Here is a 26,705-nt window from a genome sequence, read left to right on the forward strand (position 1 = left end):
AGTTTACTTTGCAGAACAATCAATCTGATAGACAGAATATTATTGCAAGATAACATATCTCGAAGTTGATTAGGTAAATATGAGTGTGATTTTTCGTTAGGTTAATATATCCCATTACATTTGTGACATGTTTGAAGATATATTTTGAGTCTGAGTGTGTGAAATGACACATGTAAATTTCGAACCTTAAACTAAATATTTTAAATATTCATATACTGTTTAACCCTCCGTAACCCACATGGCAGCACTGAGTGCCGCCTTTTTTTAAATTTTGAATTATTTTCCTTACCAGCGCAATAATGGTCAGGAAAGTACTAGGTAACCTATGTACACTATCCTCACAAAAATATAGAGGCGTTCACACTTTTCCCCAGTGTTCTTTCAATTGCTTACATGCCTCTGAAGTGACCGTTTCCCCTTTGGAGGCACTCAGTGTCTTGCGTTGGAACATTTCCTACCTTCAATCGTAGCATGCAAGCCATGAATTAGGCAGATGTAAGAAGAATAAAACGACTGTACGTTGTTAGAAATTCAAATTATTTGTATGCAGAAATCATTGCAGGACCCATAAGAAATGTCAAGAGTTTTCAAAATAACGGAATTGAAAAGTAACAACATTCTGATCCATTTGTTTGAGTCAGTATGTCTTTTCTTATGTATATCTCATAAGAGTAGGAGAAACATATTGAGATTTGAACATTTTAAAAATATTTTTTAAGTTTCATAGAGTTTTGTTTAAAACATTTTATTTCTTTTTTCTGCGAGTCAGTAAGATTTTGACTGAAAATTTTAGGAACAAATGCTTCCCTTCTAAGCTCATATAAGTTGTACGATTTCAATTAGTTTTGAGAAATATGTTGAAAATTTATGAAAAACACGTTGAAAATTGTTGAAAATTTTGTTAGTGGTGAGTTCATTTTTCAGTTCCTTCATTATATGGTAAAGTTTTAATTATTTTTAGAATAAAATTTTTGTGCACTTGTGTCAAGAGTTTAAGGTTGTAATTCTTTCTGAGATGCTTCTCAGTTTTTTAGTTTACTCTCTTTAATAGCTAATAAAAATGTCCGAAATGGACACATTTGTGTTCATATATATTTCGCCTGATTTCCAGTAAATGTTAGTGTAATTCAACATCGATTTGCATGAATAATTCATGTAAATACCGTTGGACATTTGTGCTAATATGAGGATGCACATGACGGAGTGTTAATTGAATTGAAATAGAATTTTTGGATACCTTGGAATCACACAAACCCTTTATATTGTTAATATATTTGTGTGTGTATGTGTGTGGGTGATGAAAGGCAGTAATACGTTGGGTTGAAAAGAGAAAATATCTGCTTGTAGCTAGCTACCCTTGAATTTTTGGAAAGTTCGCCTTCAAAACTGGGAATTATACTTGAATTTTATCATGGTCCTAGAATGGCTACCCTGCATTGTCATATAACACATATGTATAACACACAGTGGCGAAGCGTGACATTTTTACGTAGTCATCGCAAGATTTGCCAAACGTCAGGGTCGATCTTTCAACGGAGGGAGGGGGCACAATATTTCTCTGTGAGAAACACCAAGGTCACTGCCAATTCAATGTAAAAGCTCATACCACAGACCTTACAACTACAAAAGACACATAATTCTATCCCGTACGACGAGAATTATTAACTATGATGGAAACTGAAATGCAAACACCTCAATTGTCGCGTTTAAAGGTAAGAAGAACCTTTATGGTTCGCCGGCAATTGTTGCTTTGATAATGAAAAGCAGATTCATATCATTCAATGTGTGCAATGGAAATAGCAGACATTCGAGTGGTGTGCCCAGGATTTTCGAAGGAGGGGGGGGGGGGGGTTTCGTGTACTTTTTAGTAGTCATTCCTGAAGTCCTCATTTTGCCATCTTTTCCTGCCTTTTCTTTCTTCTTTTTTTTTTTCAAAGAATATTGAGCCTAAGCAGAATTATGATCCTTACCACCCCTCCTTGAATACTTAATTCCACATGCATCAGGCTTCTTGATTTTTTTAAAAATCATAATAAATACAGCATGCTGCGTAAATGCTGTGTGCCTTGCCAAAGAATCCACAAACTCTGCACACATGTGCACAGTCGTCACCACATTGCTGCAGAGGCAACATTTGTGAACGGAACTTACTTTCTGGTTAACTGTCATATTAGGATTTTTTTAATTATTATATGAACATTTATTATTAGACAAGTTGTAATTGATATCTGCTGTCCAAAATGTAGTTTGGACATTTTGAATGAACATTTATTAGGATATAATAAGGAGAAACTGACAAATGTATGCAATAAAGGTTGCAATTAAAAGACATGTACTTATCGGATTTTAACTGTACTTCATAATTAAAATTTTTGTGTTCCTGAACATACGTTGTTTTCATACATATGTTTTTTTTGCTGCTTTTATGATTCTTTTGAATTTCCACTTAAAAGATTGGCATTTATTTTTTTGAAGATTCTGCATTTTTGTCGTACAAGAAACTTGAACTTTATACTTCATGCTGTCAGCTTCATAAACAGTACGAAAGGCTAATGGGACATGACTTCCTGATGTCAATGTTTTTTTTGTTTTTTTTAACCACTTATCTACTTTAACTAACATATAACATCTATTCCTTTCCCAATCTCTAATGAAGAACTCAGATAGGTTCAAAAATTTAGATTATTGTATAAAGTATGTGTCTACACACAATTTTTTTTAGGATGCTACAGAAATAAATGCAACCTGTTGTGCTGAAATGATACAACAAGATGCACATGTCACTTGAACTGGGCTGTTCTTTTTAAGTGTGCATCATGTTGCCTTGATCTGTTGGTTCCGCATGTACAGCGAATGCTTTCTATATACTAGATGGAACTTGTGTTACCTGTAGGTACCTGTGTTGTATCACCAGTGGCAAATACTTAATATACCAAGGTGTAGCATGCGCAATGTCTACCTAAGGTCTCACCATTGAGATGTCTTTTCTTGCTAATAGTTGCAAATATTATGTAAAAGTTGTTATATGTTATGTGGAAAATTAGGGGGTGGGGTATTTTAGCTTCCACAACTTCTCGAAATTAGATAAATTATCACATTTCAGTTCATGAACTTTATGTGCTGTGCAAAGTTGTACCAGTTTCATTGCTTATTTGAACTCCAATTAAGATGTTGATAGAATGTTTATAAACCACCTACTATTAACTTTTTAATGCCATTTGTATTTTTGTAGTAACTTTACTCTCTATACAGATAGAAACATGTTGAACATAAGGGCTGGGCCAATATGAGTACCATGAAAAAATACCATGTCATAAGTATAGTAAAGTATGAAAATACCACTTTTACTTATGAGAAATATTAGCCTGTAGGTTTTGGTGAATCACTGTCATCATTCACAAAACCACCTTTTTGGATGATGGCAGAGAATCGCCAAATATTTTTTTCCCCAAATAACACTGCTACGAGGGTCACTATTTATATTTTGAGCCTTAGCAACACTGATTGAAGTTAGGTGCGATTTGACGTTTGCACGGAATCGTCTGGCATTATTGACCATAATGTACTTCAAATGTTTTGTCAATAGCTTCATTTGTGTTGTTTATGTTGTCTCGGAGATTGCGCGGCAACAATAAAATGGAATTAACTCGTGAACATTTTCGTGCGATGATTTTTTACGATTTTCGACGTGGATTATCAAGACAAGAGTGCATCGATCAACTTACTTCCACATTTGGCGATGAAGCCCCATCCTTTGCCACTGTGAAACGCTGGTATAACGAATTTAATCGTGGCCGCCATTCGCTCACCGACGAGATTCGCGAAGGTCGTCCAAAATCAGTTGTTGTTCAAGAAAACATTGATGCTGTGCAAAACCTAATACTGCAAGATCGTCATGTGACACACTGTGAGATTGAGGCAACCATAGGCATTAGTTCCACCAGCATATATAAAATATTACATGATCATTTAGCTGTGAGAAAGGTATGTTCTCGTTGGATCCCACACAATTTGACAAAAACTCAAAAAGACACTCGCGTCAATTGGTGCAAACAAATGCTCAATAAATACTATCGTGGTGCTTCAAAAGACGTATATAAGATTGTAACGGGTGACGAATCATGGATATATGCATATGAGCCGGAACGTAAACAGCAGTCGACTGTATGGGTGTTTCAAGATGAACCCAATCCAATAAAAGTTGTTCGCGCTCGAAGCACATCGAAACAAATGGTCGCCTGTTTTTTCGGGAAAACTGGTCATGTGGCAACTGTGCCTTTAGAGGAACGTAGAAAGGTCAACTCTGAATGGTACACAACAATTTGTTTGCCAGAGGTCTTCGGTCAAATACGGAAAACAAACAAACGCCGTCGGATCATTCTTCATGAAGACAATGCCAGCTGTCACACATCTTGTCTAACAACCGACTTTATGAACAGTCAAAAATCGAATTGATGGGTCATCCGCCATACAGTCCTGATTTGGCACCCAATGACTTCTTGTTCCCGAATGTCAAGAATAAATTGCGTGGACAACGATTTTCGTCGGCGGAAGATGCCGTTGATGCATTCAAAAACCATATTATGGAGGTGTCTCAAGAAGATTGGAAAAACTGCTTTGACAAATGGTTCGAACGAATGCAAAAGTGTATTGACCATAAAGGAGAATACTTCGAAAAACAATAAAGCAGTTTTCAATGCCAAATTCCTGTTTTTTCATTGTTAGGCTCAAAATATAAATAGTGACCCTCGTATCAGATGTGAATTTTAAGTATGTGCTATGATTCGTGTAAAATGTATGTTATTTTTTTACAGGTTCTACCTTCCTCTTTCTTACCTTGCAATAATATTTTTATTTTTAAAGTATTGCATTGTAATCTGACATGTTACATTACAGGCCATTTTCTCCTTACACATCTGCTTTTGAAAAAGCTACAAGCTGCACCACAAGCTCGAATCATCAGCTTGTCTTCTCAGGCTCATTATGTCAGTGATATTCAACTGGATGATCTGAATAGAGAGAAGAATTATGTAGCAAGGGAAGCTTTCGGCCAGAGTAAACTGGCATTACTGCTCATGGCCAAGGAAATGACAAAGAAATTTGAAGGTAAGATACTACTTTTTTGGATCCAGTGTAATATTTATGTTGTGTGTTTTTGCCATGTTTGAGACACTGCATTGTATGATTTTTAATCATAGGTTCTGAACATGTATACCTAATTAAAGCACCATGCTATATTATGCTGGATTTGCTTGTACATTATGCTGGAAGGGCTTACAGTTTTCCAAGATGTAACTAATTTATATAACTACACGAATCACATGAATGGAAAAAAAAAAGAACTCGCTGTTATGAAATAATGCCAAAAACCTTGCTTCAACTAGTGAAAACTTTGTTTCATTCTCCACAAAGGTAGTTGAAACATATCCATTAACGATATTTGAAATAAGTTTTTACCTAGCTTAATCAACTTACAGATCTGCTTACAACTGCAATATGAAGTGAATTTTATTTTAAAATATTATAAGGTTTAGCCGACCTCCATGGCAGAATGGTTAGCACACCATGCTAGGACACCAGAGGTCCCAAGTTTGAATCCTGGTGTGGGCATGGGTGTCTTTGTGAGTGTGTCTGCATTAATATCATCACTCATCCTCATCTTTGCGTTTAGCCAAAAGTGGCAGAAAGGTGAATTCAGTGATGTCCAGTTAGGTCAACACTTGGGGTAGCAATCAGTGGCATGCCCAAGGAGGGTTGGTGCGGGTCATAACCCCCCCCCCCTTTTAGGGTCCAGTATTGCTTTAAAAAAAAATGTCACAGACAGTAAAATGCAATATGAGGAATGACTACTAAAAGAAAGTACATGTAATCCCCACAACCTTTAGAAAATCAAAAATGATTTGATTGGACTACTAAGCCAGAGATCCCAGGTTTAAATCCCAGCTTGGCCATGGGTGTTCTTTGTGTGTGTCCCTTCATCAATTTTATCGTATCATCTTCGCGATTAGCCAAAAGTGGCAGAAAAGTGAAGTAAAATAAACCAAATCAAACAATCAATCAATGATTTGATTTTTGTTACTTATCATCGCTTTATTGTCACATTTGGTTAATTGCAAAGATGAGACGATAAAATTAATGAAGGGACAAACAAAAGAACACCCATGCCCAAGTTGGGGTTCGAACCCGGAACTCCTGGTGTTGTAGCACACTGTGGTAACCACTCCCCCATAGTTGGTTGATTTGGTGTTTTAAGTCTACTTTATGCACAGAAAGGCTAATCGGGACCTACAGTTTAAAGTGGGATCCTAACCGCTATGTGCTTCCACCGAATACCATTCCGGGACCACTTGCATTCCCCCATGGAGGTAGGCTGACAACAAAGACGAGAGTGAAGGGCTAACCATTTGGATAGGTGGGTATCTGTAAAGTAAACTGCATTTTCCTCAGAGGTAATTTTTAATTGGATTTTCGAAACACCGCATTTGTATATGATTAACTTCTTTTTTTTTTTTTTTATTTGGTTGATTTCTTTAATTTCTCCATCTCACGATCTCATTACTGAAGGATTCGGGCTCAAGCACTGGCCTGTGCATGAGCGTTTCTTTGTTTCCTCTAAAAGGACAAAAAAAGGGAAATATATTGCCAAAAAAAGGGGGGAAAAGGACTATAGGTTTTTTTTTTTTTTTGCAGTCCACTAAAATACTATTTTAAATGAAAGTGCAATACATAGCATTTATATATAAAAAGGGATACATTAAATTTTGTATTAATGCCTTGCCTGCTGATCACACCGAGGGACAAGAAGCACGTGAAAAAAGTATTGCATATGAATTGTAGCTTCAACAAGACAATACATATTGTGATTTGAAAATAATTAGAGACGTGAGATTGATCTATCTCTGCTAGACTAGCTGCTACTAAGTGCACATCACTGGGAGAAGTAAAACAAACCAAATCAATAAAACAATACAAGGTTTAGACATCGTAGAAGGGAGAGGGGGTGCAATCATTCTCTCCTCCCATGCATGGCATTACTGTCATCACAGTATGATTGGACTGTATTGTGTACAAAACGTGTAAGTGTTTATAGGGATGGACCAATATGAAATGTTGGCAATGCCATAAGGTACAGATATATACAGGGTGTTTCTAAAGGTCGTTTACAACGCTTGGGAGGTGATTCCTCACACGAAAACAAGCAAAAATTCTAAGTTCCATTTTTACGACTGAGGCTTCGTTTCCGAGATAGGAGCCTCGCAAAAGGTGACAAAGTGAACGTCACACCTGACTGGGACGAATACTATAACAGATAGAGAGTCAGTTCCAAGGGAATCATAAAGGAATCGTATGTACTCAGTCCGGAAGTCACTATGAAAAGTTCACTGCACGCATGCGCAATGGAGTCCTCAAAGGAATTGGGGATTTCCAGCAAGAACAATACATGGAAAGGGTATGTAACGCAGCAAGAAAGACCGTGACAATGAGAAATGCGTTAAAGACAACACATCCCGACCTCAAACATCAAAACATGAGCACGGAACACAAAATCCGAAAAGTTGAGCACGGTTGCATACCCCAGTTACACGCGAGGAATGAACGAATCATGTCATGTGGCATACGAGAGACACACTACTCCACCAGGAGGAGGGAAAGAAAAACACAATATCAGATGATTGCGACAACGTGTATTTTTACACGCGACAACTACGTAATATCCCCCCACACACAACAAACAACAAATGCTACAATATCTTACGCACAGACAGTCCTGTCACTGTACACCAACTGAAGATGTCACTTTCACCACACAAAGGGGGTGGGGAGCAATACCAAGAGTGTTCTCACTGAGATTGCCGAGGATAATAATCACAGACGGTTTTCAAAATGTCTGCCGTTTACTTCTACGCAGAGATGACAGCGACGAATCAAGGATTGTCGAGTACGAGCAAACAAGCCAGGTGTATCTGCTACCGTCGCGGCGGCGACGTTGATGCGAGCAACGAGGTCCTCAGCTGATGTGACAGGTGTGTCGTATACGAGGGTTTTCATTTCTCCCCAGAAGAAAAAATCGAGAGGGTTGAGATCTGGCGACCTCGGTGGCCAAGGCACAGGCTCATCCCTACCAATGAACGTATTGCGAAACACGTCATGCAGGAAATGTCGTACATTACAATCGAAATGAGTGGTGCACCATCGTGTTGGTACCACATTTCTTGCCAAAGGTACGGTCTCCAACAGTTCAGGCAGAACCTCACTAAGAAATGCATGATACGTGCGACCATTCAGGCGAACAGGGAGAATGTATGGTCCAATGAAATGATCATGTACTATCCCGCACCACACATTCACTGAAAACCTGTGCTGGTGATGGGCCACAAAAAGTGCATGTGGGTTGTCAAAGTCCCATACATGACTGTTTCTACTATTGAAGACATCCATCCTGGTGAAAATGGCTTCATCTGTCCACAATACGTTTGCCCCGAAGTGAGGGTTTGTGTCCAGCTGATGCAACAACCATTGGCAAAACTCCATACGAGGGCGAAAGTCACGAGGTAACCGTTCTTGTACTTTCTGCAGTTTAAAAGGGTGCATTCCTTCCTCTGACAACACTCGCCACAAATTCACATGAGACGTGTTTCGTGCCCGAGCGAGCACTCGCGTACTGGTGCCAGGATGTTCTGCGACCGCTGTTAACACATCTTCTGCAAACTGATGTGTGCGTACACTTCGAAGTCTTCCAACTTCTTGCCGCGGTGGTAACACTGACCCTGTTTCACGCAGTCGACTGTCCACTACCTGAAAGAAGGTGTGAGACGGTAAACGTCTATGTGGAAAGCGTTCTCCATATGACGCCTTGCCTCACGGCTATTACCACGTGCCTCTCCATACATGAGATGCATGTCTGCTAGCTGCTGGGTCGTATACGCAGCCATCTGTGTAATAGGGAGCTGGAACTGCAAAGTATTGTTTTTGTTTAAGACTGGCCCACTGCACAAATTGGCCGTATCACCGTACGAACACAACTGCTGATCATATCCCAGCACCTGCAACACGACTGGAACGACTGCCGGAGAGAACCAACCCTTCGAGCATTTGTTGTTTGTTGTGTGTGTGTGTGGGGGGGGGGGATATTACGTAGTTGTCGCGTGTAAAAAAACACGTTGTCGCAATCATCTGATATTGTGTTTTTCTTTCCCTCCTCCTGGTGGAGTAATGTGTCTCTCGTATGTCACATGACATGATTCGTTCATTCCTCGCATGTAACTGGGGTATGCAACCGTGCTCAACTTTTCGGATTTTGTGTTCCGTGCTCATGTTTTGATGTTTGAGGTCGGGATGTGTTGTCTTTAACGCATTTCTCATTGTCACGGTCTTTCTTGCTGCGTTACATACCCTTTCCATGTATTGTTCTTGCTGGAAATCCCCAATTCCTTTGAGGACTCCATTGCGCATGCGTGCAGTGAACTTTTCATAGTGACTTCCGGACTGAGCACATACGATTCCTTTATGATTCCCTTGGAACCGCCTCTCTATCTGTTATAGTATTCGTCCCAGTCAGGTGTGACGTTCACTTTGTCACCTTTTGCGAGGCTCCTATCTCGGAAACGAAGCCTCAGTCGTAAAAATGGAACTTAGACTTTTTGCTTGTTTTCGTGTGAGGAATCACCTCCCAAGCGTTGTAAACGACCTTTAGAAACACCCTGTATATATATATATATATATACACACACACACCAGGTGTATAAGCTTAAATGTGCTGTTTGCTCATATATGGCTTTAGTGAGCATATGAAGCTACCATGGGCACGCCATACCTGGTGTGTGTGTATAAGTTGGACATCTGCCAACACGAATCCGTGCACATCGTCAGCACATGCAAACAACAGACAAGTGTTCCTGTGGTAAGCATGTCTAGTTTTGTGCCAGAAAAAGAGCATATGAGGGAAGCTCTGCTTTTCTGCTTCCATTTGAAGAAATCGGCTGCCGAATCGCATCGAATGCTTGTGGAGGCCTATGGTGACAGTGCTGTATCGGAAACAACGTGCAGGGATTGGTTTCGTAGGTTCAAAGATGGCAATTTTGACCTGAGTGACAAGAAGCGTGAAAATCGGCCCAGGAAGTTTGAGGACCATCAATTGCAGGCTCTTTTGGATGAGTACGATACCCAAACCCAAAAGATGCTTGCCGAGCAATTGGGTGTTACTCAAGCAGCCATTTCCAGGCGTGTACGTGCCATGGAAAAGGTTCAAAAGATCGGAAAATGGGTGCTGCATGAATTGACCAATCAGCAGCTGGAGAAACGCCAAAACACATGCGAAATCTTGCTTGCCAGACAAAAAAGAAAGCCTTTCCTGCATCGGATTGTGACTGGCGATGAAAAGTGGATATATTTCGGGAATCCTAAACGCAAGAAATCGTGGGTTGATCCTGGCCAACCATCAACATCTTCCTCGAGACCAAATCGCTTCGGCCGGAAGACGATGCTGTGTGTTTGGTGGGATCAACAGGGTATCGTCTACTCTGATCTGTTGAAACCTGGTGAAACTGTCACTGCCCACCGCTACCACCAACAACTGATCAAATTGCACCATGCTCTGTGTGACAAAAGGCCGGATTATCAACAAAGACATGACAATCTCATTTTCCTCCACCACAACACCCCATTGCACACGTCAAGACTGGTCCAAAACCACTTGGAGACAAGCAACTGGGAGGTGCTACCCCATCTGCCTATTCACTAGACCTGGCCCCTTCCAACTACCATCTGTTTTCGTCGATGGGCCACACCCTCGCAGAGCAGCACTTCGATTCATATGCAGACGTCCGAAAATGGCTTGATGAGTGGTTTGCCTTGAAAGAGGACTTTTTTTTGGCATGGTATTCACAAATTGCCCAAGAGGTGGGCAAAATGTGTAGCTCGCAAGGGCAAGTACTTTGAATAAATTTCTTGTTGCTTTCTATGAACAAACCGTGTGTTTTTCTGACTACAAAACAGCAGATTTAAGCTTATACACCCGGTATATGTATATATATATATATATATATAATGGATAAAAGCAAGGAGGGCCAAAAGGGCTAAGTAAAAATCAAATAAGGTAAAAGGAAACACTCACCGGACAGTAGGAAAATTCAAAATTTTCGCTAATTTATAGCATCATCGGTGTGAGAAGAAACAGAAGACGGAACCGGAAGTTGGGGTCCTGCAGAGTTGCCAGGTCCCCATTGAAGAAGAAGCGGTGCGTAGAACGAAAAAAACACTGTTTCGTCACCAGGCTCGTCGTAAACTGTGAGTGTGTAGGATGAGTTGGGAGGGAGGGTGGGAGGGTGGGTGAGGGTTGGGGCATTACTGGGTGGCCTTGTTCAGGCCAGGTGGAGTGGTTGCACTCATGGCCGATATATAGGCCCTCTCCCATCTTTGCGAACAGAGGTGTTGGCTGGTTGGGGTAGGAGGTGGATGATCGCTACCCGGAAGCAGTCGTTGAAACTGATGTTGTGGGGTGGTTGGTGTGGACGGCGACAGTGAAGTCAAGGTTGTGGGTGGAGGAGCGTGTGGTTATTGATGCGGAGGTTGAGGGCCGTTGATGTTTCCCCCAGGTAAAAATCACCACAGATGTTGCAGGTGAGGATGTAGATAAGGTTTGAGGCATGGCAGGTCCCTTTGGGATGGAGGGTAAATTTGCCAGTGGCCATGTGCACCTGGAGGGTGTGAGAAGTGATAAGGATGGGACAGGTCTTGCACCTGGGTCGGTTGCATTTATGGGCAGGGGGGTGTTGGATGTGTGGTGAAGGAGTGTTGTGGACCAGGATGTTTTGGAGGTTAGGGGGGCGTTTGAAAACCACCCTGGGTTTGTCGGGTTTGTCTCCCAATCCTCCACAGTGATCCCGAAACCAAAAACATATTTCCCGACAAACCCAGGGTGGTTTTCAAACGGCCCCCTAACCTCCAAAACATCCTGGTCCACAACACTCCTTCACCACACATCCAACACCCCCCTGCCCATAAATGCAACCGACCCAGGTGCAAGACCTGTCCCATCCTTATCACTTCTCACACCCTCCAGGTGCACACGGCCACTGGCAAATTTACCCTCCATCCCAAAGGGACCTGCCATGCCTCAAACCTTATCTACATCCTCACCTGCAACATCTGTGGTGATTTTTACCTGGGGGAAACATCAACGGCCCTCAACCTCCGCATCAATAACCACCGCTCCTCCACCCACAACCTTGACTTCACTGTCGCCGTCCACACCAACCACCACAACATCAGTTTCAACGACTGCTTCCGGGTAGCGATCATCCACCTCCTACCCCAACCAGCCAACACCTCTGTTCGCAAAAGATGGGAGAGGGCCTATATATCGGCCATGAGTGCAACCACTCCACCTGGCCTGAACAAGGCCACCCAGTAATGCCCAACCCTCACCCACCCTCCCGCCCTCCCTCCCAACTCATCCTACACACTCACAGTTTACGACGAGCCTGGTGACGAAACAGTGTTTTTTTCGTTCTACGCACCGCTTCTTCTTCAATGGGGACCTGGCAACTCTGCAGGACCCCAACTTCCGGTTCCGTCTTCTGTTTCTTCTCACACCGATGATGCTATAAATTAGCGAAAATTTTGAATTTTCCTACTGTCCGGTGAGTGTTTCCTGTTACCTTATTTGATTTATATATATATATATATATATATATATATATATATAACCAATATAAAATTGCCTCTCTAATAAATGTGTTACCAGATGAACCAAGCTTTTGCAATGTAAAAGAAGTGGCATATTTAGACATTGTTGTGTGGTTTTTATGCACACAGCTGTAAATGCTCTTGCCTAGGTTACCTTTTGACCAGTAGTCTGGGAAGCCAACGGATGCTTCCCTGCTTGAAAGGTAACAATAGGACCTTGCCCCGGTGGTTGGGGGCAGGTTGTTTGTCGGAGGTATAAATACCAGGTTCCGACTTGTTATCGGGCTCATATCCTCAGACACAGATTCTCAGATCTCGGAAAGTGGCCATCGCTCAAGGGATTAAGACAGTTTTATTGATGCATCGAGATATACAGAGAGTGAGTGCTGTATGTGTAGGGACCTCTGCGTGATAAACGGCAGGGGCAGGTTAGCATGATAAACCGTTGGGCGGGTTAGCGTTATGCTAAATAGTGCGCTCATAGATTGAAGTTTTGATAAGTGCATTTCTCTGTGTGATGGGGCAAAAGGCAACTTAAAGCATGTGTTATTGGATCTGTAATGGAAAGATGTATATACGGAGTAGGCGAGGTATGTGTAAATAACTAAGAAAACTGTGCGTGAGACGTTATTCCCGCCAACAACATTTACTTTAAAAAAAGTACCAAATGGAGATTACACACTCTTCCAGTCTGGAAAAATAACCAGCTTGAAGTGAACAGCAACATGCACAGTGTGCTGTACCACTCCAGTGTGAAATCTCCCATACAGGTAGCAGTAAAAGTGAAATCAATAAAATATAATACAGTAGATATTTACTGCTAAATGCATGTCTAGTGATGTGCCTTTATCACCTGCTCATGTTTATACGAGGGTCACTATTTATATTTTGAGCCTAACAATGGAAAAACAGGAATTTGGCATTGAAAACTGCTTTATTGTTTTTCGAAGTATTCTCCTTTATGGTCAATACACTTTTGCATTCGTTCGAACCATTTGTCAAAGCAGTTTTTCCAATCTTCTTGAGACACCTCCATAATATGGTTTTTGAACGCATCAACGGCGTCTTCCGCCGACGAAAATCGTTGTCCACGCAATTTATTCTTGACATTCGGGAACAAGAAGAAGTCATTGGGTGCCAAATCAGGACTGTACGGCGGATGACCCGTCAATTAGATTTTTTGACTGTTCATAAAGACGAGATGTGTGACAGCTGGCATTGTCTTGATGAAGAATGATCCGACGGCGTTTGTTTCTTTTCCGTATTTGACCGAAGACCTCTGGCAAACAAATTGTTGTGTACCATTCAGAGTTCACCGTTCTACGTTCCTCTAAAGGCACAGTTGCCACAGCTGACCAGTTTTTCCGAAAAAACAGGCGACCATTTGTTTCGATGTGCTTCGAGCGCGAACAACTTTTGTTGGATTGGGTTCATCTTCATCTTGAAACACCCATACAGACGACTGCTGTTTACGTTCCGGCTCATATGCATATATCCATGATTCGTCACCTCTTACAATCTTATATACGTCTTTTGAAGCACCACAATTGTATTTATTGAGCATTTGTTTGCACCAATTGACACGAGCGTCTTTTTGAGTTTTTGTCAAATTGTGTGGGATCCAACGAGAACATACCTTTCTCACAGCTAAATGATCATGTAATATTTTATATATGCTGGTGGAACTAATGCCTATGGTTGCCTCAATCTCACAGTATGTCACACGACGATCTTGCAGTATTAGGTTTTGCACAGCATCGATGTTTTCTTGAACAACAAGTGATTTCGGACGACCTTCGCGAATCTCGTCGGTGAGCGAATGGCGGCCACGATTAAATTCGTTATACCAGCGTTTCACAGTGGTAAAGGATGGGGCTTCATCGCCAAATGTGGAAGTAAGTTGATCGATGCACTCTTGTCCTGATAATCCACGTCGAAAATCGTAAAAAATCATCGCACGAAAATGTTCACGAGTTAATTCCATTTTATTGTTGTCGCGCAATCTCCAAGGCAACATAAACAACACAAATCAAACTATTGACAAAACATTTGAAGTACGTTATGGTCAATAATGCCAGGCGATTCCGTGCAAACGTCAAATCGCGCCTAACTTCAATCAGTGTTGCCAAGGCTCAAAATATAAATAGTGGCCCTCGTATATTGACTATCAAATTGTATTATCCCTGTACACACACACTCAATAATTTTTACTTGAAGGTACAAAGGTGACAATCAATAGTGTTCATCCAGGCTTGGTGCATGGTACTAAACATCTTCAGAACTCGCCGCTTCATTCGTCTTTGTTGATTCAGGCAGCCATGTTGCCTTGGATCTGGCTCCTTACAAAAGATTCATTCCACGGAGCACAGACAGTTGTGTATGCAGCAGTAGCACCCGAACTGTCCTCAACATCAGGAAAATACCTCAGGTACGTTGTGAACATTACTTCTGTTTTTTTTTCTTTTTCTCATTGTACCTAAAGATATCTGTTTGGCAGTTACGCAGAGATAGGTAATTTACTCTGATAAGCTTACTTTTCATTTTTCCATGTTAATTTTCTTCACGATAGATTTCGGCCCCAGTGTGGTGGCTTCGTCAGGCATGTACTGTTTTTTCTTGTGGTTATCAATCGTAGGGATGGCCAAATTTGGATAAAATTGTGCAATGCATATTTGGGAAGCAGGTATCATTTGTGAATATTTCTGCAGCAGAGCTAAATTCACAAAATAGCCTCAACAATGTTATGGTATCATCATTGCCTTGTAATCAAGAGATCCCAGGTTCAATTTCTGTAGAGGCACAGTGGTTCAGATCCCACTTTAAACTGCAGGCCCATACCAAATTAGCTCATCTGAGTATAAAGTGAATCTAAAACATATCAAGTTAATGTGTTGCTCTGTGCATTTAGTATGTTCAGATGATGTGGCTTGCTGTGAAATATGAAACCTGATGACATTCATCACATTTGTGAGGTCCATGCTCCAAATGCCACAAGTGAGCATATGTGCCAAGACATCAGAAAAGCGAAGTAAAATATACCAAATCAAACAAGGCACATGGCACAATCTGGGTCATTTGTGAAAGTTGTGCGATCATCACCATTCTCCAGCTGCTGTTACCTCCAAGTACCTGTTTATATTAGAGCCCCCAGTGCCACTCCATGCAAAGATGCTGTGAAAATTCCCACCTGGAAGCTTAATCCATGTCTTCTGCATGCCAGTTGCACCCTGCCAACAGCACCACCATAGCTCTTAATAGTAATAATGTATAAATTAGGGATGGGCTGATACCGATAAACTACTTATAAAATTTACTGATAAAGTACCGATATAAAATTTACCGATACCAACATTCTACCGATCCGATATAAAATTCCAAATGGTCCTTGAAGAACATGAATGGTTCATTGACATCCTTAATAAATGTTTGTTTTCAGGTGAATGCAGTGGAAAAGAAGTTGCATATTTAGACATTTATTTTTAGTTGTTAGAATTATAACAAAATGGCAAAATTTTGCACTAAATAATAAGATGTTTATAGATATTTATCAGATCGGTAAAATAATCGGTAATTTTACCAATAAACTGATATGCCTCTATCGGACAATACTGATAGAGTACTGATTAATCTGTCCCATCCCTAGTACAAGTACTTATTTACCAGCCCATTAATCTCTCGAATCACTTTTCTTTTCTTTTTTTATGGGAAAAGTACAAAGGACAGTCTGAAAAAAAAGTTTCCCTAGTCTGCCAGCTGCAGAGAGTTTATTCTGAAGAAGGAACATGACAGGAGCAGAAAGAGGCATCATTGCATTATTTTTTCACATAGTCCCCAGCGACATTCAGGCACTTGTAATATCACTTCACAAGTTTCAAGAAACCCTGTTCGTAAAACTGCATGACCTGTTTACGGATGAAGAGACTTTGATTCAATGTTGAGAAAAAATCAAAATTTTGATTTTCATTTCATTTATTTGTCCATCACATGATGTAACGGAAGTTCCACCCGTTCGTAGTGAATAATAGTTCGCACTTCATCCTTTGCGCATGAAAGTTCTTGCGACAGACAACAAAAGAAGGATAATGCTGATATATCCACAACATATTACCAACCCAAAATCTCCACACTTTCCGGAAATACATGCACAGGAAACCTTTTTTCTGACTATCCCTCGTATTATTACATGTAAGATTCCTGTGAGAATAAGATATAGAAATTACGTAAGTTTCTTTTTCACTATATTCAGCAAGCAATAAACATCTTTTATTGTATATATTTTTCCAGTGATTGTAGCATAAAGGAACCTTCAGAAAAAGCTCAAGATGAAGAATTAGCAAAGGCCTTATATGAAAAATCTTGCCAATTAGTGGAGATTGAAATATGAGTCACCCTATTTTTTTTAAAGAGAATTCAGTATGAGTCTTCCAAGGTATCAATGTATTTTTGTTTATAAAATAATATAACTTATGTTATTTGCAGATTTGCATAGAATAATATTTATTTTATAAATGGACAATGTACCTCATGGCGTGTAAGCAAGTTTAATTATAACACTCGTATAGTATGTATATGAGTTATATTAGACAATTGCATGAAATTGAGTAATAATTTATATTACTGAAAATATTTAATAATTGCATATTATGCTTGTTTATTTAATGTATTTCCATATTGAGTTTTTCATCTGTAGTAGCAACGTTTCTTGCACATTATGAATACATCAAGAATATAGATTTTTTTTATATTGGAACTGTTTGTTCTTATTTTTAGTTGTAATAATGTGGGTACACATAGACTTCTATAGATCATGATAATGATTGCAAATATGGAAGAATTGTTTGGTATTTTTATTTTACATTCGTGCCTCTTTTAGGCTAATTTAGATGATGGGAGTGAATAATTAGATGAAATCGATGAAGAGACAATAGTAAAAGAACCCCCATGCCCTATTCCAAGGGCAGAAACTAGTTGAAGGGTCCAAATTACTGATCTAACAAACCAAAAAATTGAACTAAATGCTAGTTACGTACCTATTTAATTACAGCTTATCAATAAATTAGCATTTTAAAAGTGAAACACATTCTATTAACAAAAGAATATAATCTGGCATCCAACATCACCATGGCACACCTTATTATTGAACACCAAGTTTTATTTTTTTATGAAGATAAGACAATGTTTTCATTTTGTACTAAACAGTTAATGAACTATAACGAAAGGTGATTTGGTAGTGGTGAATAAGGAACCAGAGAAGAAAATCTAGCCTTCAAACCAGAATAAATATTTTTTTCAGTAATTATGGATGTCAATGCTCAAGGAAATTAGATAAAAAATGTCTTAGCTTATAATGAATTTAAAAAAACAAAAAAAATATCTCAAATTTCAGTCAACACAAAAAATACTGACTTTACTGACAAATATACATATTTTTAAAAAACTGAGAAATTACAGAAGACGATGAAAAACTGACCCCCCCCCCCCCCGTACAGTCCAGGATTCAATCTTCAGTGGAGAGATCACAAGTGGACTACCCAAACACACTTGACTATTGATGTAGCTTTGATAACTTTTTTCATATTCCAACATTACACAAAGTGTATGTATGAATAATATTTCTGGCAGGAGCGTATTTTCCCCATGTTATCTGGTTTACTGCCTGCAAACCCAACTTTTTTCATGTGTAGAAATTGCCAGAAAGTTTGAAGTTGTCAGGGTTTTGTTTTACTTGCATGCCTGCCTTGGTATTTTATTTCTGTTATATCTAAATATGTAGTAGTATATAATACAGTAAAGCAGGTCAAATTTTCATAAATGCCACTGATTTCTGTAACAGGTTTTAATGTTTTCTCAGTGGAATTCCAATTTGTATCAAACATTTAAACGAGTTTATTGTGTACTAGCAAAGAAATAAAATTATATCTGGACCATTGCATCATTCTGATGTAAAGTGTAATTAAAGTTTCTGTGTGTCAATTTAATGTGGAAGGAGAAATTAATACTAGAAACTGTAAGCATATGCTGACTAAATTCTGGTCTACTAGTGTTTCTAACCATTATATCCCAATAAAATGTCACTTTTTCACTTCATCTGTAAAACTGCCATTGCCAAAACCATTGAGCTGCACATGACCTCTATTGGTTCCAAACACATTAACATGGTAAGAACCACAAAACTGCAAATTATGGCCCTGCAATAATTTATTATCCTCTTTTTCTCAGCTGAAATTGGCATTCTGAAAAACAATTCACTCCAATGCGAGACTTTAACAACAATATATGCAGGGCTTGATTTTATTTTCAGAGTGAACATGTTGCTACAGTCATGCCATGCCAGTCTTCACGACAGAAGAAACTCACTTGACTTCTAGATTAGTATTTTCTGTTATTTCATATAGCTAGTTTAGTTATAGTAATACGAGGGGGTATGAAAAAGTTTTGCCTGTTGAGGTATAATTTGTTCAATAATGAAAAGATTGAAACAGTGAACATGCATATAGTTTGCCTGTAGTGTTGCCTGTAGTGTCCTCTACTCAGAGTTACCCTTACACATAGTTCCCATCACGTTCGATGCATTAGAGCCAGCGTTTTATCCAGTCCTCAGAAATCAGTTTGGAAAAATTGCACAGAACACTCCCTCCCCACCATTTAGAACTGTTTCAACCTCCTGTAGGTCATTGAATCTCATGCCACAAAGCACAGACTTAGCTCAGACTCTATGGTATCCCAAACTCTCAATCATTGCATGTGCTGACCCATAGGACAGTACACTGCATCAGAAATTTCCTGGATGGTGATGCGTCTATCCTCTCGAATGAGCTTATCATCCCTGTGGCGGTTGTCGTCTGTCAACGACATTGATGGCCTGCCACTCCTTGTCATGTCTACACTTTCGGTTTCTCCCACTTTGAACTTAACTACTTAAGTCTGTGCTTCGTGGCATGACATTCGATGACCTACAGGAGGTTAAAACAGCTCTGAACAGTGGGGCAGGGAGTGTTCTGTGGAATTTTTCCAAACTGGTTTTGAGGGCTGGATAAAACACTGGCACAAATGCTTCAAACGTGATGGCAATTGTGTGGAAGGGTAACTCTAAGTACAGGGAGGTTATTTCAGTCGTTTACCGTGACAGCGCCGGCTGCCTAGCAGCCCCTTCATGCAACAGGTCCCGGCAATTTGCATTACAGGAAGTCTGTAACAGAAACAGCTTGTTTTGTAATGTTTCCACTTTTCACAATTTACAGTTACAATTACAGTCAACTCTCGATTCAACGACCTTTCACAGTTCCCGGGAAAAGGGTTGTTATTTCGAAGGGGTCGTTATTGGAATTTGCACCAATTTGCAGCTTAAAGGGAGCTCAAACAGACACAAAGATGCCTAGGAGATGGTAACACCATTTATCCTGGTAATTATACAACCTGTTATGCACAGGATGCATGTTGTGAGAAGGAAAATAGAAGATGAAAAAGTTTTCACAAAAGAGAATTTAAAATAGTGTTACTTTATTTCAATTGTGCACAGTCGTTGCTTTTCCAGGAAATTCTTACAATTCTAGTTCATGAGAAACCCGTTTGTACTGAGACCAATGGAAAGGAAATCAATCTCTCGCTTATTACAAGCAAAACTCGAAGAATCTTGACACCAGTCAGACTGGTGTCAGCAAAAGTCGGGAGATAATCGGGCAGAATGAATGTTGGATTTTATACAGGTTTACTGGAGCATTGTCTGTTTGTCTGTTACAAGATTAGATCTCTCGGGAGAAACAACACAACCTCTCTAGGTACCAGACAAAAAAAAAATAAAGGCAGGGCTGTAATTTTCATTCTGGTTCGGCTGTGAAAAATACATCGTAAAAAAAAGTCACTTTTCTTTGCTTCAACCAACTTCATTAACCCTCCTTCCCCATTCAAGGGAGCAGTCCAAACTCCTTCCTTGACTTGCATTGTAATCCAGTGTGAAAAAGGAAACGCGCAACTTATGCGTATTCTAGGACAAGTCATTAAACAGTGTGGCAGTCGATAATCATTCGGGTTTGGAATTGAATTTCACTTTAAACTGTATATTTAGTCCCGATTAGCCCATCAGCATAAAATGAACTGAAAACAAGCTTTATGAAACTGCGCATTTTCACATATCAAAATGGTAGATCGTTATTTACTCTCACGTTAATGGACGATTTAATGTTGGATTTAGGAGTATTCTCGATGTCAAACACCCACCCTTCCAAACGTTTTCCCCTTGAATAATGTCTTTTTAATCAGTCTCAGTGACCATTCCTACATTGAACACACTTTTTTTTCCTCCACATGAATGGTTCTGAAGAAAAGCGGATGCAAATTAAATTTACAGATTTGCTTATCAAAAGGCACAGAACATGAAGTTATTTTAACTCTTGTTTTCCTTTCTGGAGATCGAATTTCGTTATCCTCAAATCAAAACAACTTTGCCAGATTCAAAACAATAACTTTTGGCCTTCCCCCTGGATGATTCATCACTGTTATCGGCAAGCAAGAGCTTTGCAGACGCTAGACAAAACACTGGCACCAGCTGCATCATAAAAACAAGGAGACCGGCTGGAAGTTCGAGCAACAGGTGGCGGAAGAGAAAAGTCCCAGCATTTTAAAGATAATGCAACTGTCGAAGAGGGAACTTTTAACAGCAGTGTAAAGAAGAAAGAAATGACCCTTGCTTTACATTTTACCATGCAACAGACAATAATACGGGCAATATTTCCTATGCAGACAACAGCATTAATAATAATAATAATAATAATAAATAAATAAATAAAAAAAACTGAAATCTGCAATTATCAACATTGCCGTGCACACCAGTGGCGGAGAATGAGCTGGGGAAAGGGTAGAGGGTCACTTTTTTTTTTAATTGTTCTGTGGTTTTTGTTCGTTTTCAAGAATATAACGAACTGGTTGCCCCATTTTAGACGTCAAAGGAAAGGAAGAGGGGTGGTTCCTTTTCCACCCTCGCCTGTAATCAGCCCGCATCAGCAAGAAAATCCTGGCTGAAACAATCTGCATCCCCCACCCCCCTACGTTTGCTGACAGGAAAAGAGGGAGAAGTCAGTCGTTTAACGGAACATTTTTTGGCAGATATTACGACATCGACACAATTAGGAAAACGTATGAAGTGGGAAACGGGAGTTATGATGCACGTAAGATTGAAGTAAACTTTTGTGCAAACCTGGATGACAACGCATTAAGTGGGTTGACGATCTTTAGTTCACCTATGTGGTTTTGATTATCTCTAACAGTTTCGCTTTTTTATGAAGTGTTGCAGGGAACAAAGAACACGTTTTGAATGAAAGCGGTTACCGGAAGTTGTCGGCTACAAGGCCGAAAGTTGCTCACTCACGGGAACCTGCTGAACTCTAGGTCAGAGCTGGACAGATGGGCCAGACTTCCAGGCACCACGCATCTGTATTTTCGAACATTCCTGCGATCTTATCTCTCAAGGTGGTGTATTTATCGATGAAAGAGCTTGACCTGCCATACACATTGGCAAAGACTGCAAGTCCGGCAGTCATTTCGGGCTGCTCCCACCCTCCCCCGCGAGTTTTCAGCAGCTCTTAGGACAAGGAAACAAGTCAAGTCGATTTAAAATAACATCCAAGCACATTTGATCTTCTCTTCTCGCGTATCCAAGAGCAAGCGTGGCAAAACAAGCCTGGCGCTTTGGGTAGCGGCAGTCGGGTGCAGGGTAACATTGGTGCACTTGAGGGAGGAGAGGGCAGAGGTCAAGTGCTATTGGATATCACTCAAGCATGCTGTGGTGGTGTCTATTTTTAGTTCAGACCTAACTGTGAGCGGTAGAGCACTTGTAAAGGGAATGAGTGGAGAAAAAAACAATGCATTTTTCGGCCGATTTCCTTCAATTTTTCAACTTTTTTTTCCAAATCTTTCTAATTTTTTCTAAATTTTTCACGGTTCCCGGGAAAAGGGTCGTTACTTCGAGAGGGTCGTTATACCCGGGGTCGTAGAATCGAGAGTTGACTGTACAATTGAAATAAGCACGTCCCTTGTCGCAAGGATGCTGGAAGAGGTGTCCTCCCAAATACAAATATTTCTGGCATGTTATTTCTGACATCTAATCTTAGATTAGACATCGCTACTTTATCCGCAGTTGACAGAAAGGGAAGACAGCATCCCGGCGCATAAAGCAAACCAAAAGCGTAAAATGATATTTAAATAATAATAATGATGATCACTAACCTCGTGTGTTATAAGAGATATTGAAAATGACCTCCTTCAACAGCAATACAACACATTTTTTAGGTTCAAGAGATCCTGTCTCTCGTAATTGCCTGACCACTTTTCTGCAAGAGTTTGTTTTCACGTAATTATCGTATATAAAAACTCTTTGTTCAAGACTATATTTGTTTAGCGGAATAACTAATGAATGAATAACAATTAACACACAATAAAGCACTACCACTGAATAGCAGACCCAACTCAATAACACAGTATAAACAACACGCATACTGATAAACTCAAGCAGAAGTGAACATAGCGTAGACTCACTACGTCTGGTAGCCGACAGTGTTGCTAACCATTTTCCGGCAATGTCCCTACAGACGTAGTCAAAATCTCCCTTCAACTGACCAAATGAACCTACGCCAAGTAAAGCGACTAAAAAAAACAACACCTCATGAGCATGCAAAACAGAAGATAAAATGTACACATTTACTTACCAAATCTTTCTGCTTGGTGCTTCCACAATTAATGAAGGAGCGAATTTACAATACAGGACCCCTCCCCGTTTTTTGTAATATTTCGCATACTCACTAATTAAGGCCTCATAATCACGAATTTGAAGTTAAAATTTGGGGGTCACATGTAGAAATTGCAAAATAAGTGAAATCGAGTCATCCGCGATCGGCATGATTGCTCATTATTTACTGGAAGATTTTGTGTTTCCAATACTTAAAAAACGAAATATACATTCCTGATATTACTACGACCCCAAATTTTAACTATGTTTGCCTATCCTAACCTAACCTTACCGTGAATGGTTCGTGGGGCTATCCGTCAATGGTTTGTGGGTGCATGGTTTTTCGACCCCAAATTTTAAATATGTTTACCTTGCCTAACCTAACTTAACCTAACCTTACAGAGAATGTTCAGTGGGGTTATCCGTGAATGGTTTTGCGCTAATTGTGATTATGAACCGATAAAAAAAAATATCTTATTTTCGTAGCACTTTAACGGCAAACGTTCATTATCGAAGATGCCATTTTAGTATCCTGCAATTTTACGATCGATACACTGTTGCCAAACTTACCTGTAATCAAATCAGTCAACATTCCACATGTTCTTCTACATCGTGATTGTCACTGTCACATGTAAGCACCTTCTTTGAGCAATATACCGAAATCCATAAGTTTATTAATTAGCCCACGGCAATCCTCCTGCACACTCCACCTAAAAATCTATACAACATTAACAACTTTTTTACTGTTCTCTTCCGCCATTCTTACACGATCCATGCTCTCCAAGTATGAAATCGGCAGTGTGGCAATGCTGTACACAGCATAACTAATTGCGAACGTCAATTGTTCATATCAACAAATATGGCTACCATACTTGTATACGGAGAATCATTGCGAGAATTGAAAAGCTTATTTTAGAACTTCTACACGTTAATGATCAATTTTTTCACCTCACCCCAACTGTTAACTTGAGATAAATCATCACGGCTAATTATTTCGTGTGTATAAGATGTAGCATAGAAATTACAGAATGGTCCAGTATTGTAAATTCTTGCCTTAATGAATAATAGGGGTGTGCGGGACAGAATTTTTTTGGTCCGGACGGGAAAAAATTTGCAATTTCCCGACCAAGTCGGGAAATTACCATAGCACTGGAAATCTAGAATTCTACACTTCATTTTCACTTTAAGTGTTTGTTTTTGCACTTGAAGAATAAAAACTTAAAATTTCCGATAAGTTCCAGAAACTTACAATGCAGAAAACGTAGAGAATTAACGACTTTTTAAAGTGACCATTCAGTATTTCGCAACTGCTCGGGATCCCAAAAAGTCGGGAAGTCATCCGGAATTTTTTTTCACAATCCCGGTCCCGAATTTTCGGGATCCGCACACCCCTAATGAATAACGTTGAGTCATTTACTGTTGATTATGTTATTTGAAGTCATACATGCTGCTGCTGCTGTGAAGAGATAGATATTGGTTGGTGATGCTGTATTTCCTGCAGTCTTTAACAATTCTGGTCCCATTCTATTTCTCTTTTTTGTTTTTGTATCACCTAACATTGAAAATATTCTTTACGTTTCCGCGTTAGAATGTGGCAATGTTAGCACTATTTTCGCGAGAGTGGAAATGTTTTAAAAAAAGAGCTTGCCTTGAAAGTTCTTGGTAACCGATAACATGTTTCAAAATTCTGATGGAGATTTGTTGGTTAGTTCTTATTTCTCCTCCTCGCTAAAGTATCCAGATAAACTAATCCATTCATTCCAAACCGAGCACGAAGAAAGTGCAACTGACTGGTGAGTAAGCTTTGCACATTTGCACAATAAAATGTTATTTTCCAAGATTGAAAAAAGTCCCTACGTTTTCCCTTATTTGGAAAAATCTGTCCCTACGCGGGCGAAATATAGTGAAAAGTCCCTATGCGTAGGGACATGTCCCTACGGTTAGCATCACTGGCGACAGGTGTCGTGTTCGTTCAGTATGAAGCACACTCTCCCGGCTGACAACTCCCCCGACCCCCGATAAGCTGCCGGCGCTGTCGAGACAACTGAGGATAAAGTAGCTATGTCTAATCTAAGATTAGATGTCAGAAATAAGGTGCCAGAAATATTTGTATTTGGGAGGATACCTTTTCCAGCATCCTTGCGACAAGGTACGTGCTTATTTCAATTGTAATTGTAACTGTAATTGTGAAAAGTGGAAACATTACAAAACAAGCTGTTTTTGTTATGGACTTCCTATAACGCAATTTGCCGGGACTTGTTGCATGAAGGGACCGCTAAGCGGCGGGCGCTGTCGTGGTAAACGACTGAAATAACCTCCCTGTAGAAGACACTACAGGCAAAATATAAGTATGCTCATTATTTCAATCTTTTCATTATTAAACAAATTATACCTCAACAGGCAAAACTTCTTGATACGCCCTCATACTTCAGATGTGATAATGGCTTTTTTGTGTATATTTTAGTACCCCTCTTGAATATTTTGGTTTCTATACTACTGCATAATATGCAAACCATATACTGTGACAAAAATTGTAGAGGAAAATAAAATAAAATTAACGTTGGTGCACTATCTGTCCGGATTGCACATGTTTGTTCTAGTATGCACGTGAGATATACTTCCGTCAGCTTTCTTCGTTTCAACTTTTTCTTCCACATGTATGAATCTCAGTGTTTTTAATTTTATTATTATTATTGATGAAAGAATGGGCATTTGTGACCCACACTCTTAACCCTGTAATCTACACATAGATACACATCTAATTATAATTTAATTTAATTCATCTTATGTAATAATATGCACCTCTCTTTTTAATTTAAATTAAGACAACTCGCATTGAGTTTCCAAAGACTTCAAAACATTCATTGTGTGCAGGGCCGGACTGGGGCTGCCAAGAAGGAGGTGGCAATCTTCCTCACCATAGCAATGACAGTGCAGTTGGGGACAAAAAAGTGCTGAATGTATGTTTTTGGAAAGGCACTGAGAGGGTGCACTGGAATTTTACCTGGTGGACTAGTCCGGCTCTGATTGTGTGGTGAATTCTGCCAAAGAAAATATGTGACCTACACAGACGTGAGGTCAGAGTGACCAACTGGCATTTTGTTGTTCCTCCACAGGATGTGACAAGATGCCTGCATTACTGTTCATCACGATTCAGCAGTTTTTAGCTTTTGTAGTAACTGCAATATCAATTCAGATTTCACTATATGACCCTCTACCCTACTGTCACCTATAAAACTTTGAAATGAATAAATTTTTTACATATATATATGAAAGAGCAAACTAATTTCTTACAGGA

General features: G+C 39.7%; 1 protein-coding gene across 4 annotated transcripts in view; it reads left to right on the forward strand.

Annotated features, from left to right (window-relative positions):
• The window catches only part of LOC145985862 (retinol dehydrogenase 13-like), a 31,097-nt gene extending 13,053 nt beyond the window's left edge, over nt 1-18,044 (forward strand). For all 4 annotated transcript variants that reach the window (XM_083119967.1, XM_083119970.1, XM_083119968.1 and 1 more), the window contains 3 exons: nt 4,897-5,106; nt 14,905-15,115; nt 16,972-18,044. In XM_083119967.1, coding sequence (XP_082976093.1) covers nt 4,897-5,106; nt 14,905-15,115; nt 16,972-17,071 — 521 coding nt within the window. In that variant the 3' untranslated portion in view covers nt 17,072-18,044. The remainder of the gene's footprint in view (nt 1-4,896; nt 5,107-14,904; nt 15,116-16,971) is intronic.
• The last annotated feature ends 8,661 nt before the right edge of the window (nt 18,045-26,705 follow it).

The sequence above is a fragment of the Lepisma saccharinum genome, chromosome 3, assembly GCF_977018435.1.
Source record: "Lepisma saccharinum chromosome 3, izLepSacc3.1, whole genome shotgun sequence".
NCBI lineage: Eukaryota > Metazoa > Arthropoda > Insecta > Zygentoma > Lepismatidae > Lepisma > Lepisma saccharinum.